The sequence below is a fragment of the Empidonax traillii genome, unplaced genomic scaffold (genome assembly GCF_003031625.1).
Source record: "Empidonax traillii isolate 1590-97213 ecotype Southwest subspecies unplaced genomic scaffold, ASM303162v1 scaffold131:size1687323, whole genome shotgun sequence".
In the NCBI taxonomy this organism is placed as follows: Eukaryota; Metazoa; Chordata; class Aves; order Passeriformes; family Tyrannidae; genus Empidonax; species Empidonax traillii.
In genome coordinates, this window is record NW_020955324.1 from 380,379 (window position 1) to 396,219 (window position 15,841).

Below are 15,841 nucleotides of genomic sequence, written 5' to 3' on the forward strand. Positions count from 1 at the left end.
TCCCATCTTGATGAAATAAATGGGAAGGGGAAACTGCATGCAAATCTTCAGGTTAATGATCTATTTTAGGTGTGAAGGAAACAGCATTTCTGAACATGCAGGCACATGCAGGCACCTCTGTGCAAACACATATGTAAAATGAAGAAATGAAAAACACGTGTAATCCAGAATAATTTGTCACACTGTCCAAAAGAAAACAAAACAACAGAAGGAGGGGAAAAACAATAAAAAAATTATCCTGAAATGAGGTGAGGAACATCAAAATTATATTTCAAAGAAAGATCTGCTGCTGTGTCATACTGACCTGTAGTTACTCTTCCAGAAGTAAGATCTACTGCTGTATCAGTTGCCCCAACTCGATAATCAAAGCTATTCTTGCTTTTATATGCAAACAGTCCAGCTTCTGATAAATTTGTGTCAGACATAGATGGTTTCATACCTCCCATTCCTCGGTAGCCATATGACCCCGGACGATCATACTGATAATGGTCATCTCTGTAGCCAAAGCGATCTTCAGGAAGTGTAGTAGGTGGCTGCTGTGCTGCACAGCTCCTAAATGGCAATTTATAAACCATATCACAGCAGACAGCTCTTCTCCCTGCAGTCAGATCTACAGGCTTTTCATCATCTTCTATTACTGTTGTTACGATACCTGAAGTAGTGTCATCCATTGTTACTACTGTTCTGTGGGATTTTGTAGTGCTAAGGTCAACTGCTTCACTCTCTGTTGGCTCCTGAGAAGTGGAGAGATCAGTCCAACCATTTGTAACACCAATGGGTGGTACAGTAACAGGCTTTGTAGTAGCCCATGTTACTGCCTGTGTTGAAGTACCTAGGGATAAATTTATTGGCACTTCATCTCTACCGGCAGAGAAAGCCTGGCTGCTTGTTACCCTGTATGGAGGCTCAAAATGTTTTGATGTTGTCAGCTGGAGCGGTGTTGTCATTGCGTGTCCCAGATCCACAAGGCTGTCTGTACTGGTGGTGTAGCACACAGTGGCAGTGCAGGTCACTACAGTTACTGTCCCAGTGACTACAGACAGGGAAGGTTCAGCAACACACGCAGTGCTCAGGTTTATTATGGATGGCTGGACAGTACTTACTGGGCGCCCACCTGTGTCAGTCACTGGCATCTGCCTTCTCACATCTACGGAAACAGCAGACAGATCCATACAGCTGTCTCTCATTTCAACATCCATCTTAGTTAAAGTGCGAAGATCTATGACATCACCCAAAGGATGGAATCTTCCATTCTCTCTATATCTGGGTTGATCTACTATATGCAGTGGCTCTGGAGGTATAGTAATAGCAACACTACCTAAACCATAACCAGGCACTGGACCCTTAACCACAGACACTGTGGTCTTGGTTACCTCTGTGGTTACTACTTCTGGTTTTGAACTAGGTATTTTTTCGAAAGTCGATTTTGTTGTCACAGGAATAGCTTGCAAAGCACCTGAAATATACATACTCTGACCTGCCATACTTTGAATGTCCATAGTTTTCATGGGCGAAGTAAAAACTGGTTGCATAGGCTGGGGAACGTGTTCTTTAGGAGGTGCTTCTAAAGGCCAGCTGGTAACAGCCTGACTAGTTATAGCTTCTGTGGGAGTTCCAGGCTCTGATGGCAACGTGATGACAACATAGGTTTCCTGTGAGGGTTTTGCCAACCTTGGTGAAGATTTGTTAGAGTGTGGAGACAAAGGGGAAGTGGGAGATGGAATTTTGTATTCAGTTGTGGAGACCAAATTCAGAGTCATACCTGAAGTCAATGACAAACTTACTGGTTTGGGCTGTGTTTCTGCTGGCTTATGAACAGCTATTGGGAGTGGAGGTACTGCTGGTTTAGGAGCAATTGGAGGTTTAGTTACTTCAGTGGGCCTGTGACTGAAAACAAGCCCTGCTGGGATGGAGGATGGTTTAGGTGGTACAGGAGGTGGTGTTGGGGTGTATGTTTTTGTGATAGGTACCACATGATTCTTTAACACAGTTGTGGACTCTAGTGCTGGAACAGTTGTGACTGGAGGGACCGCTGTGGGAGCTGTTGCTGCTGCAATCTTAATCTGTGACTTCTTTTTGGGATAAATGGCTGGCTTGGGTAAAATAGGTGGAGGTGGTAATGGTGGTGGAGGTGGTGGTGGTGGTGGAGGAGGAGGAGGTGGGGGTGGAGAAGGTTGTGCAGAGGAATCCAAAGAAGAGCTTCTAAAAAGAGAGAATACTTTGGCTGAAACAGCAGGAGCTGAGGAAGGCACAGAGACCATGCTGGTCTTACTTACAACACTGGGAGTGGGTACAGAAGATGTTTCTGATGCAGGCTCTGTAACTTGTAATGATGCTATAGATATGGGTGGTTGCTCAGATGTAACACTAGTCAAATCAATCCTTGCCTTATCAACACCTAATTCTTTGTGTGGCTCTTCATGATGCATTTTGACACTGCCAGCCTCTATTGTACTTTTCATTTTTCTAGCTGCTTCCTTCTCTGCTTTGGAGGTATCAAAGGAAACAGTATCAGCCACATATTCCTCGGGTTTTGTAACTGTAGTTGTCACTAATGAAGGTGTAGTTTCAGGCAAACAAACTGCAGCTTGATCCACACTCTCCTTATCTGATGCTATGGAAGGCTTTTTAGTGGCTCCATCAATAGATTCATAAGGCATGCTCACTTCAGAGTACTCTTTTGGAGATGTTAGGGGAACCTGGGTTATTATACTGATACCTTCAGCATCTGCTGGTTTACTTACAGCATCTGCTGCACCAACAAAACCCGTGGTTGCACTATCTATAGGTGATGAACTATCTGTGGTACAAACTGAAGATGTAGATGATGTTAAGGAAGCTGTATCAGAAGGCAAAACTGATGCAGCAACTTCAGATGTCTCAGAGTATGTCAATATTGATGTTTCATGAGAAATTATTTCTTGAATTTCTCTGGCATAATCTGTTAAGTATTCATCTTCAATTTCTTCTGCTGTAAAATGCTGTGTTATTTTAACATCTGGAATAGAAAGTGTTGTGCTACTGACAGGTGATACATCTGAGATTGCTGAAGTAGTGCTTGATGTTAAAGATGTACTATCCACTATCTCTCCAACACCAGATACCTTTGTATCAGATGTGGGAATGAAATCTGAAGTTGGTTGTGTTGGACTGGAGCCAGGGGTTAGCTGCATTTTCTGTCTTTTCATAAGCTCTTCATAAGCAGCTTCTGCATCTAACAAGTGCTTTTCCTCGGCGGCAGAAGTTACTGTGCTGTCTAATACAACTATTTCATGACTTTCTGGGATAATGTAAGAACTAGAAACAATATCTTCTTGAGGCACAATAGTATGTAAAGTCTCAACACTATAGTAGTCTTTCTCTAGATCAGTAACTTTCTGTGGTTCATCATAGACCTGTTCTGAAGCTCTTGGTTTTTTCTCTTTTCCTTTCTGTTGCATATATTCACTGCTCTCATCTTGTCTCATGACAAGACTAGTATCAATACTTCCATTGTAAGTATCCTCTACTAAAGATTCATAAATATAATCCTCTATAAGCATTCCACCATATAAAGATTCTTTTTCAAATATTTCATCTTTTTCATTTGCAATCTGAAATGATTTGGACTTATGCATCATCTCCTCATATACCTCTTCAGCACTTTTCAATGTCTTTTGACCACTTTCTTCTTTTGGGAGTCCAATTGGTTTTTCATCTGTTGGCGAGTATAGAGAGACAGCAGTAGGCAATTTGTAAACTTTTTGTACTTCTATTATTTTTTCTGGGCTGATTTCAAATCCTTCAGGATCTGACTCAATACTGGGTGAATATTCAGAACAGGAAGATCTGTGCAGCTCTTCCATTTCTGCTGCCTGTCGTAATTCTTCTGTTGGAGACGCATCTTCAATGGGAGAAAGATTACTTGGTGGAGTCTTGGGACGTTCCCTTCTTCTCTGGGCTCTTAGTTCATCCTTGTCCTTTTTGGATTTTTTGCTAGAACTTTTTCTTTGTTGCTGTTCTAATTCACGCTGTTTCTCTTGCTCCTTTAGAAGTTCTTCCTCTTCCCGTAGTTCTTCTTCTTCTGAAGAGTCTTCAATAGTTGGAAGAAGAGGACCATGTGTCCGGTGTCTGGCTTTGCGCTGTTGTTTGCTCTCACCTCCCAGTTTTTTGTGACTAGGACTGCTGTCACTATCTTCGTCAAGTGATGACACTGAAGTAGGAGATGTACCTGGTGTGAAACTAGAAGCATGTAAACTAGAAGATCCTTCTCCTCTGGATCTATCTTCTGGTGAATCTGTAAGACTCTCCATCTCTAGCTCAGGCTCTTCATCAAAATATAAAATACCTTTCTGTTGTTCAGATACTTCAGAATATTTGCTTGTTACTGTACTATTTAATTCTATTGTTTTGAAACGTCGAAGGCCTCCTCCTCCAGTTACTGTAAGTTCTTCACTGTCTTGACTTTTACTTTCCCTGTATTTTGGCTCTGGGCTTTCATCAAAAGTTTCATCATCATCATCGTGCCATGAATGTCTTCTTCCTGCATCCTCATCATAGCCTGCACTACTTTTCCGTGCCATTCTTCTGTGTTTTCCAGTTGTTCCTTTGGCTTTGCTTTTCATTTCTTCTTTCTTTTGGCTTTCAGCTGCACTGATCTCTTTGAGTTGATTTCTGATGAACTCATCATCTTCAGAACCTGAAGCATCTTCATCAGCACTCATCTCCATAATCTGTTTTCTAATGAAGTCTTCCTCATCACCTGATCCCTGGCTGTCATCTCGTTTGTACTCATCACTGCTTGAAGAGCCAACACTAGTTCTTCTTTTTCTCCTTGGGACAGGTGAGTTTTCACTCTCACTGCTGTCTTCCACAGAGTCATAGCGTTGTCTTCTTGCTGATACATCATCTCCTTCACGTTCCTCCTTGTAGTCTGCCTGGGAGGCAGCACTTCCTTTCCCCTCTTCTACGATGGTTCCTTCACTTTTTTTAATAGCTTCTAAGTCTTCCTCCTCTGAACTGTAAGATTCTGGAGTGACTGGCAAAGGCTTTGCTTTATGTTGATCTTTTGTCTGTTCACCATATGTTTCAGAAAGCTCTTTGCTTTTTGCAGATTTTTCATCAGAAAGAGTACTTGCCTGAGCTTCCAAAATTGAAAGTACAGTACTTTCCAGTTTAGCTAGATCTGAGGGGCTTGGTGGACTTTCTTGAGAAATTGTGTCTTTTTTATTAGTTTCTCTGAGTAAATCCTTTTCATCAGTGGGGATAATACTTGGAATTTCACCAAGTGAACTTGATATCCCGTCAGAAGAATACCCGGTGTCACTCAGACCTTGTGGACTTTTCTGTTGCTGAGAGCTTGATGTGTCTGATTTTTCATCCTCCTTTTCCTAAAAAAATAAATACATATGCGTATGTATATACTTATATATAAATTCTTAATGTCTCCTGGCAATTAAATACATGTGATTTTTTTTTCCTAAAGGATGAGTTAATGTCTCAGTTGAAGACTGAACACTAATTTCACTATTCAAAGCTGTTAAAATAATACAAAAAAGTTCCTCACATTTTTATTTTTTGCATTGAATCTACTAAGCTGTGCATGGCTGTCCATGCTGGTCACTGATTTTACTGTTTACAAGATGATCTTTTTTTCAATATAAAAAGTTATTGTATTTAATTATTTTCAGGACATTTACTAGTGATAACCTGTCATTTGTTCATATATCCATGGGACAAGTTGTTTGGAGGCTAATTGATATGAAGATTGTAATTACTATGCTTCAAAGCTGTCTACATGGTTCTAGATACAAAGTAATATGGCTTGACAAATGTCTGCATAATTTCTGGGGACTGCTCCTTTTTTTTTTTTTTTTCCATTTAATCTTTTATAATTGTAGCAATATGTCAATCTTCTCAAATTTTGGACCTATTTTGGACCCAAAACTCAATTTTGTTTATTGAAGTATTACATATTGCAACATGCAACAGAATACATAGAGTATTGAAGCATGACTTAACATGATTTGGAATGTCCTCACATATATAATTGGGCACTGCACAAATATTTTCTGAGTACCTCATAAAAAAGAAGTTTCTCAGTAAATTGCATAGGTAAGCTGCTAGTAGGGAAGGGTAATTGCAGGGAAGAAAGCAGGATGGTCAGCTGTTGGTCAAAGGAGGCAAACAAGGAAGGCACACCTAACTGAGCATCAGAACCAATGCTTTTTTTCCCATCCCTAATTAAACACCCTTATTCATCCTAGCTCCCAGATCTTTCTACACCATTCTGACTGACAAGCACCTCTATCTCCTTTAAATAACAACAATACCAAAAATATCCTACAGCAAGTATTTCTGGACCAGTTTCCCTCCTGCTTCTCTCAGCTGTGAAATACTCAGTGAAAGTACCTCACCACTTAGTTAACAAAACAGCTCACTCTCAAAAATACAGGTCATCTTAGCTGCCCTCTTAGCTGATAATCTTATGAAATGTCCCCATCTCCACCACCACTTTAAGAACAACCATCCCAAATTCTCCTTCTTTTATTAATACGATGTAATTCTTATATCAGTAATGGCTCTCAATAATACAAGTAGCTAGTATTTATCAGCTTTGTTAATCTGAGTCAATGATTTCTGAAGTACAGCAAACCATTTATTTAGAGTTTTAATTTAGCAGCTTCCTTGATAATACTCTTAATTGAAAAATAATTTAAAAATAATACTGTGGAATAAATTAATTAAGGAAATTATCATGAATGTCAGTTATAATTTAAAGTTACATTTACCTTCATGTTAAGTTGCTATAAATTACAAGCATTTACAAATGTTTATTCACTCTAAAATTACATTTAATGCCAAAATATTAAATATTTGTTATTGTGAGTTATTTTATTTTTAAAAATTAGCCAGTTTTTTTATATTGTTTCATTCACATTTATGATACCTGTTCTTGCTTTCAGATATATCCCTTTGAACATAATCCTACATTAAAACACTAATATTACAGTAAAATACTAGTTAGTATTTTATTAAGTAATCATCATTTCAAAGGAGTGATTTATTATATGCTTTGCAAAATCAGATATTACAGTGAATATAAACTACATCTGTTCTTACTAACATTGTACCCAATATTGTAAACCAAATTATCTGATATCACAGCAAAATCCATTGTAATTAAAAATCCACTGTGAAAACAAATATTACTAAGGACTTCCTGAATGATAAGGCTGTGGTTAATAAACAGATATGAAGAACCTATAGTACTCAAAACAACTTTGGGAATTATCACCATTTGAACACTTCAGCACTCACTATTCTGAAAAACACAGTCTTGGATATGCTCCAGCCCCTAAGGACAGAACTATGTATAGTCTTTACAAAAAGTCAGTAATCAAGCATAGTTAAAATTCAGGTTTTGTATGTTATATTTACATTTTTTTTAACCTTTATTAAAGAAGAAAGTGTTTAAGGGGAATTTATTGGACTATGTTTAAAAAATAAACAATTAAATATATCATTAAAACCAAGGGGTTTTGACCTCTGTAAATATCACTAAAATTTCACCTATGGCACTTGATGGCTATTTTTTCTTTTATGATCCATATGTTAATACTTATAAAGACAAAACTGACAAAACATAGTTTGATCAGTTTGGATGAGCTACTGAAAAACGCAAACATTGTTCAAGCCCTGAAAGTCTCCTAGGAGCTGATGGGCAGAATGCATCCATCTAGTGAAAGTGAGTCTCTCAGGTTTTGGTTCTCAAAAGGAAGATGAAATGACACAGTCCCTTGTAAAGCACAGACAGAAGGCATCAACTAAACAGTTAAGCACAGAAAAAGGTAGATAACAACTGGTTGGGGAACAACTTCAGAGGAGATGGCAATGAATTGGTGCTGAACCTCAGTGTATGCCATAACAGGACTGCTATGAGAAACAGGAAACTGATTATGGGGAAGTCTGCAATTTGAACAGTAAGGAGGAGAAAAATATCTACAATAAGGAAAGACTTCTTTTATCCCTGGAAATAAATGTGATGAGAAAAATCCAACTTTCTTTTTAAAGCTATCAAAATATGAATATATTTTCTATAGTTTTTGTAGGGACCATTGCCTGCCCCATGGTACATCAAGTAAAAATTATCCTGTACATCATGTTTCGAGATCAATATGCGTGTTACTTACAATAAATAATATTTGGGTTTTGGGCTTTTTTCCCTCTATTTCCTGCAGCCTGAGAACTAGGATATTGCCACTAGCTACATCTATTCTTAAATGACTGGTAACTTACTTTCTACAGGGTTGGCCATCACATACACAAAACCAGCATAATTGTTAAACTTGTAAACATACCATAAGATTTTTAGATGAAAAGCAAAATATTGCAGAAATAATGTTGCTAAGGATGCCACAATTCTTTGAGAATGAAAAATGCATTCTATTCAATAAGATGAAAAAACCATTATTTTCTTGTAAAGAAGGAAGTGGTTTGGAACATGTTGAATTACTAGGCTTTTCTGAGTATTTGAGTGGCATTTACTCCGCAAGTTTGCCTAGTGTGAGTTTGTAACACTGAACAAATTTACCTCTAATACAGACACTGATGGCAGGATCTTGAGACATGAGCAAGAAGAAGACTTATAAAACCTGAAGTCTGGATAAGACTTTAATTACAACAAATGCAACCTCTTTAACTAATGATAAAAATGATCTAATGTCAAAATGCATTTGTGCTATTCTAGTGGCTTTTTTACAGTCTCAGTGTCAATACATTTCATTTTTGCTTTAGAAATATTATTTATCATTACTCTTTCTCACTTTTACTATTATTAGAAAATATAAAATTTAATTCTTAATGTGTTCAAAAAACATCTAGATGTGGCACTTGGGGACAGGGTTTAGTGGTGAAGGTTGAGCTTCATGATCTTAGAGGTCTTTCAACCTTTATGATTCTATAAAAAAACCCACATTGGTTATCAAACCAAATCAGAACTTTATTAAAATAAAACTATGACTAAAAGAAAAAAGTATTTTTTAAAAAAATTATAGCTTGCAAGATTATATTCTATTGCAGGAAACAGAAACACTATTTTGCAAAGGAACTCGTGATTTTTAAAAGGTCATTCTGTTTATATAAGAAATAAAGATATCTACATTATAAAAAAAAGTTTCACAAAGTGGAAAAAAAAGACTTTGGTTGACTAGACTATTTCATCTGGATTTCAATTTTGTATTTGCAAAACGAAAAAAATATTTGTACTCAGAAAAACTTCATATAGACAAGTTTTTTCCTCCTTTTTCTATCTCTCTGGGCTGTGTTTTGTCACTAATGGCATGTGTTGGAATAATCACACCTGTTAACAATGTATTAATATTTACCCAGTTACTGAACTGAAGCACATGATCAACTCTCAGTAAAGATAAGAAGGTAGTAATAAGGCAACATATATAATACAGCTGATTTGTTGTAAATATATGTCCAATTGACACCTCGGTAATGTGCTCATGTAGATACACTGAACTACTTCTGTGTTAATTCGTGAGTTCCAAGATGACTGTTTGATACTGATAAACAACATGTGATAAACCTCCAAGACTTCCAGGCATCCTTGTTCGAACAGCTAACTGCTACTGCACATGTCAATTTACAAGATAATTTCTCAGGAAAAGGACTTGTAAATCATGAGCAGTCAGCTTAGTCTTTGAAAAAATTTTGAAGAAATTGCATTTTAAAATATTACTGAAAAAAAAATGCTTTGAAGAAAAATAATGGCTTCATAATTCCTTAAATCACACTTAAAGACTCAAATATTTTAAACTGTTTCAATATTAAAGTCACTTTTTTCTCAAAGGATGTCAGATCTCTAAATACAATTTGGGGGTTGGTCTCTTCTCCCAGGCATTCCATTCCTGGAAGGGTTCAAGGCCAGGATGGGGCTCTGAGGAACCTGGTCTAGTGAAAGGTGTCCCTGCCCATGGCAGGGGATTTGGAATGAGATATTTAAGGTCCTTTCTATCCTAAACTGTCCTATGACTCTATGATTTTCCAAGAACAATTCTATTGATTGTTCTAAATCAGAACTTCAGTCTCTTCACGCCTTTAGGGACATGTTGGGGCGTGTCATGAATGATTGTTTAAGGTCACTTAAAAAAACACCACAGGGTGTTGCTGCCTTTTTCTTTTTTCATTTTGTAGTGAAAAATGAGGATAATAATGTCTTGGTTATCCCTTGAAAACAAAACAAAACAAAACAAAATAAAAACCCAAACACGAGAAACCAAACACACACACACAAAAAAAACCCCAAACCAACCAAACAAAGAAAAAACCCAAACTTTTGTGACTGGGTTTATTTCAAAACGTAATTCTGGCAAAGGTTAAACGCTTTCCCTAAACCTACTCCTATTTTCATAACATGCTACTTTCATAACATAATCCCAATTCATAACATAGCCCCTAATTTGTGGTACTAATATAAAAATGTTTAATTCTTCATCTCTCAAATTGTGCATTTTGGCTGATAAAATGACTTGTTGGTGAGTACGTGTTCAGCAAATGCATTTATTTAAGAAATGCAGACCTCTTGAACCTGCTGTCATAAACTAATCCATTTCTCTATCTTGAACACCCACCAAGAAGCCTATCTGAAAGTATTTGTGTATATGACAGGAGTAAACTGAATTGTAAAAAGATGTAAAGTTTGAATACTTTCACATACCATATCCAGATGCCTCAAAATATTCCTGAAATGTATATTATAATTTGGTGGCAAACAACTGAACACCTTACCATCACAGATTATTCCCTTTTGGGATTGAGAACTATGAAAACAATCCAATTTCAACAATCTTCACAGTCTGGAGAGTTTAAAAATCAAGGTAAATAAAATCCAAAATATCTGAAAAATTATTAAACTGGAGCTTTGCCTTAGTTTCAAATGCTTAACTGCTGGAAACTGAAAATCAGGAAAGTACTGAAGCGTGCATGTAGAGTACAGTACTCACTGGCTACACTTTCACTCCAGGTGAGTCATTGATTTTATCATTTAGAATCATCTTGTACAGCGAATAACAGTAAAGAGCAGGAACACATACAGGAGAGGGTCTGCCAGGATCAGGTTCTAAATTGTAGCAAGGGAGAAAGGGAGGTGGGAGGGAGAAAGCCACTTACTATTTTTTCTCGTGCTGCTTCCACGTGGTCGGCTCCTGGCAAAGGTGTTGTTTGAACAGGAATTTCTTCTTCCTGAGCCTTTTCAGCTTCCGAAACTGTTTGTGAAATCCCAGTTGCCAAATCTTCTTTCTTAAAATCCTCTTGTTCCTTAGCTTGCAGTCCCTTAGAAGGTGCTTCAACTTCTTTCTGTTCAGTAACATGGTCTTTAATCTCAGCTCTAATTTCTCCTTTTTTGTCCTCTGGATGTGGTGTGCTCGTTTCTGGGAGCACAGGTTTTTTATCTCCTTCCAAGGTGCTTAGCAGTTTCTTTTGGTCTGAACTTACTGTTACAGGAATTTTATCTGTTGAAGGTGTCTTGGACAGTTTCTCTTGCTGAATTTTTGTTTCTTCTTTTTGATCTTCCTCTTGGATTTTCTCCACTGATGAAGTTTTCATAATTTTCTCACGCTGAAGTTTTGGATCTTCTTTCTGAATCCCATGTTGGATTTTATCAACCGAAACTGCCTTTGGCATTTTGATTTCCTGAAGTTGTGCATCTTCCTTCTGAGCTGCATGTTGGATTTTGTCAGCTGACAGTGCCTTTGCCATTTTCATCTGTTGGAGTTTTGGGTCTTCTTTCTGAATTCCCTGTAAAATTTTGTCAGCCGAGGGCACTTTTGCCAATTTTGCCTCTTGAAGTTTTATGTCTTCCTTCTGAATTCCATGCAAAATTTTATCAGCTGAGGATGTTTTTGCCAGTTTTGCTTCTTGAAGTTTTTCATCCTCCTTCTGAACTTCATGCAAAACTTTATCATATGAGGCTGCCTTTGTCAGCTTTGTTTGCTGAATCCTTGGGTCTTCCTTCTGAGAAACACGCTGGATTTTATCAGCTGAGGGTGTCTTGATAAGTTTTCCCTGCTTAAGTTTTGCATCTTCCTTTTGAATCCCTTGTTGGATTTTATCAGCTGACAATGTTTTTTCCAGCCTCCCCTGCTGAAGTTTTGGAGCTTCCTTCTGAATGCCTGGTTCTTCTTTCGGCTTCACTGCTGCTGGAGTAGGAGGTGTGGAAGTCTTCTGAGGAGAATGTGAGACAGCAGGCATAGGCTGTTTTGGAGGAGTAGCAGGTGGTTTGGATACTGGTTGTGAAGGGCCTGTTTTTGGAAGTGGCACCTTGCCCATATCTCCAAGTTGTCCTGACATTGCCCTTTGGGTCTGGCAGTTTAAGCACAGCCATTCCTGTACCTGTGATAGAACAAAAATAGGAAGTTACTCATTTGAAAAAGTAACAGTAAAATCATACAGTGTTTTCAACTGATATGGTTGAATTCTTTTAATCTGAATGCTATGCATGCTCAGAAGTTTTCTTTCTTTCCTACTCTCGCAGGAAGATCCATAACACCTTTCTAACAGAAATGGAGCATGTTGGGTTCCAGACGGGCAAGCTGAACAAATATAAAAAGACACTGTGAAAACTAACAGCAATGACATTTTTCCAAAGAATTGATGACCTGCATGTACAAAGTTTGTTTATATATTTCTAATATTTATTGTTTTCTAAAGCCTCTATAATCTATCAGTAGGTCCATCTGAATTTGCAAATGGGAGTAAAAGGGGACCAACTGGGACTCATGGCTCTTTGCGTTTCTCTTCAGAAATCATCTTCCCCTCTTGAATTTGTGTATAGATATCAGTGAAGTGTATAAATGTAATATGCCTGTAACTCAAAAGGAAGATCACCTGTCTGCTCACTTTACTGCTAAATCCCTGCTGCACACAGGCTCCTTTTACTCTTCTTCCCAGAAGAAAAGAAAAAGGGCAAATGCTTCTATCTGCGCAAAAGATCTTGTTGCCAGTTGCCTAGCTACTACATGAGAGCAGTAATCAGACTGTTTCCAGTGGGATTTGGTGTATAGCTCCTTTAAGATAGCAAAAGAAAATTTTAAACATAGGAAGGCACTGAAAGGAAAGGAAAAAGAAAAAAACAGACCAGACTCTTGTGGATACTCGAATAGATAATGAAGGTCTACTTCACTAGTGCAAAATGAGCTTCACTCTTGGATAAGAGTGCGTGCTGTACATTAAAGCCTAGACTAAAAAATAGCTGATTGAGGTAGTAAGTGAAATATAAATTCAAAGAATCACAGATTAAGTGATAAAAAAGTTAAGTGAGGGAAGCTCACTTAATACACTTAATTTAAAATAATATTTATTATTCTTCTTTTATAGAAAAGAACAAAAATAATGAGTCCTAGAATTGACACAAAAATTATTTATTAATAGTATCTGAAATTATTTTCCCAATAAATGCATTTATTGGCTGAATCAGTTGTCTCCCCTGACAGTTACTATCCCCTTTGCAACTCTAAACTGAATGTGGTTCTGTGTCATACTACTAAATATAATTTAGATTTAATTTTTCTGTTGAAAAAAGCATTAAAACATAATCCTCAAGGAAAGATTATCCTTCCCTATAGGACTTAAAGTGTTCCAACTACACATAGTTTGTCTGGGAAGCACTAATTAAGAAACACAAATAAAAGTAACTACTTCTTTTAATGAATGTGCAAAATATAACTTAGTTTTCTTGCAAATATTTCTGTTAGATGGGTTTATCCGGAATTCCTACTATAGTTTCCTCTCTTTTCCCAGAAAACAATATTGGAAGCCATAAGTGTGTTGTGTACTGTCTTTCATAAGCTTAAAATAGAAGTAATGTTAAAGGAAACAAATTTGCCCACAGAGAATCATGATAATATTATTGGGAGTCTGCAATGGACTGAATATACTAGATAACATTTAGCATAAATAGACTACAGAAAAAAAGATCCAATTTCATAATAGCTTTGATTCTTTTCTCATATAGTTTGTGCAGACCAATACAGAAAGTTGACTAGATAATTATCATTGATCTTTTTTAAAAAAAAATTATTGGAGGACCTGAAAGCTTTTAAACCTAATAAAAAGGGAGCAAATTTTGCCTTTTCCATTCAGCCTGAAAAAATCCTCATTTCACAACATAAGCAGAAATAATGCCATTTTAATTTGTGCTAATATAGCTTCTGTCAGCACAGGGCATGGGAATAAGACAGTACTTAAATGTATTAAGCTTCTCAGAATCTAGCTGTAAACATCTTAATTACATAAAAACATAATGAAGTGGCTTTCCTGCCATGAAATAATTCATAGTTTAAAAGAACACTGTTATATAGATATTCTTAAAGAACATGATATTTTAAATGCACATTTTCTTTTCTCAGTATCATTTGTTTGGCTTGTTTTATTTTTATTTCTATGTAATATATCCATAGCCAGTTTTTAGGGGCTTTGTTTGTTTCTTTTCTATCTACATTTGGCTCTACATCTACATTTGGCTCTTCTCCTAGCTCTGTTGGTTATGGAGATTCCATTTAGAACCTCTCAGCTGCAGCCGACTCACTGCTCATGCACTTGCTCCCTCTCAGATCCATCAAGTCACTTCCCTTCCCCTCATTTAAATCCTTCACAGACTCAGTTCTCTGAACTTCCTATAATAATTTTAGCAACTTTCATAACAGTATTAAATGTTTTCAAACCAAAATAGTTACCCAGTTACTGTGTCCTTTGCTCACTGTCCCTCTTCAGTGTCTATCTCCTGAAGTAAATTTCTTCAGCTCAAGGACTATACTTTGTACTGAGCACATGATACAACAAGTCTCTTAAAAATGAAAATAATAACAATTAACATGAGGAAAAAAAAATGTGATAGCTTTTCTGCCATACTGATGAAAGTGGTGGTAGTAAAATAATCTGGAATTGTCCAGATATTTGGTGATTTAATGAACCTTGCCATGGTCCTCTTGGACTTTTGCTATATCTGCGTATAGTTACCACTTTAATTTTCAGTGTTCCTATATAGGCAAGGCAAATAGTTATGTGTTTCAAATTCTTATCTATGTTTCTTTATAATCATGTGGGTATTTGATCACAAAAGAGTCTACAAAATCTTCTTATAGCACCAGCCCTCTAGCTCCTGATTCTGTCAGAATGGTTCTCTGTAAAATCAAATTTTGTACCATTAAGTCATATGCCTCAGATTTAGACTTGTCTTTTCCTCAGTTAACCTCATGCCCTGATTGCAAACTTTTTCCTAAGGCTATCTCTTCAGTTAGCCTGTCAACCCAAATTTATTAGGACTTGGGAAATGGACATCATCTTCTTTCAGTAGTCTTCACTAGACAAATCTTCTTAGTTCTTTACAGAATTCTTCACATGCTTTGGTTCCTGAATTGGCATTAGACACTTTGATTGGCACTATAAGTGATACCACTGCTTTAATACTCTGAACCCATGGCTCTCTCACTGTGTTTTCAGCAAGCCTCACAACCCCATATTGCTGGACAACATAGCTGTGTCACAATGTTTCATAATAAACGAATGCCATTATGAAAAGGGCATACATCTAACATTCACTGTGCATGCCTGGTTTTCAGTCATCATGCAAGAGCTCTGGCATTTCAGTTCCTTTGCTTTTTTATCTGCATACCACAGTGTTAGATAACTTAAGTTGAAAGTAATAGGTCAACTATTCCAGCTCCCTGTCAGTCAAGGATTTTGTATTGCAGGATGTTGATAAACTCCTTCGGTACTCTTGGGAAATGATATTTGGTAAATTAAAGAGGTTTTCTATAACTGAAAGTAACTCAAAGTACTTAATATATTTGTGAAC

The 15,841-nt window shown here is 37.0% G+C and overlaps 1 protein-coding gene across 9 annotated transcripts in view; it reads right to left on the reverse strand.

Annotated features, from left to right (window-relative positions):
* PCLO (piccolo presynaptic cytomatrix protein) overlaps window positions 1–15,841 on the reverse strand; it is a 339,690-nt gene that overhangs the window by 180,017 nt on the left and 143,832 nt on the right. For all 9 annotated transcript variants that reach the window (XM_027883653.1, XM_027883652.1, XM_027883655.1 and 6 more), the window contains exons 4-5: window positions 11,158–12,378; window positions 305–5,369 (exon numbers count right to left, since the gene is read on the reverse strand). In XM_027883653.1, coding sequence (XP_027739454.1) covers window positions 305–5,369; window positions 11,158–12,378 — 6,286 coding nt within the window. The remainder of the gene's footprint in view (window positions 1–304; window positions 5,370–11,157; window positions 12,379–15,841) is intronic.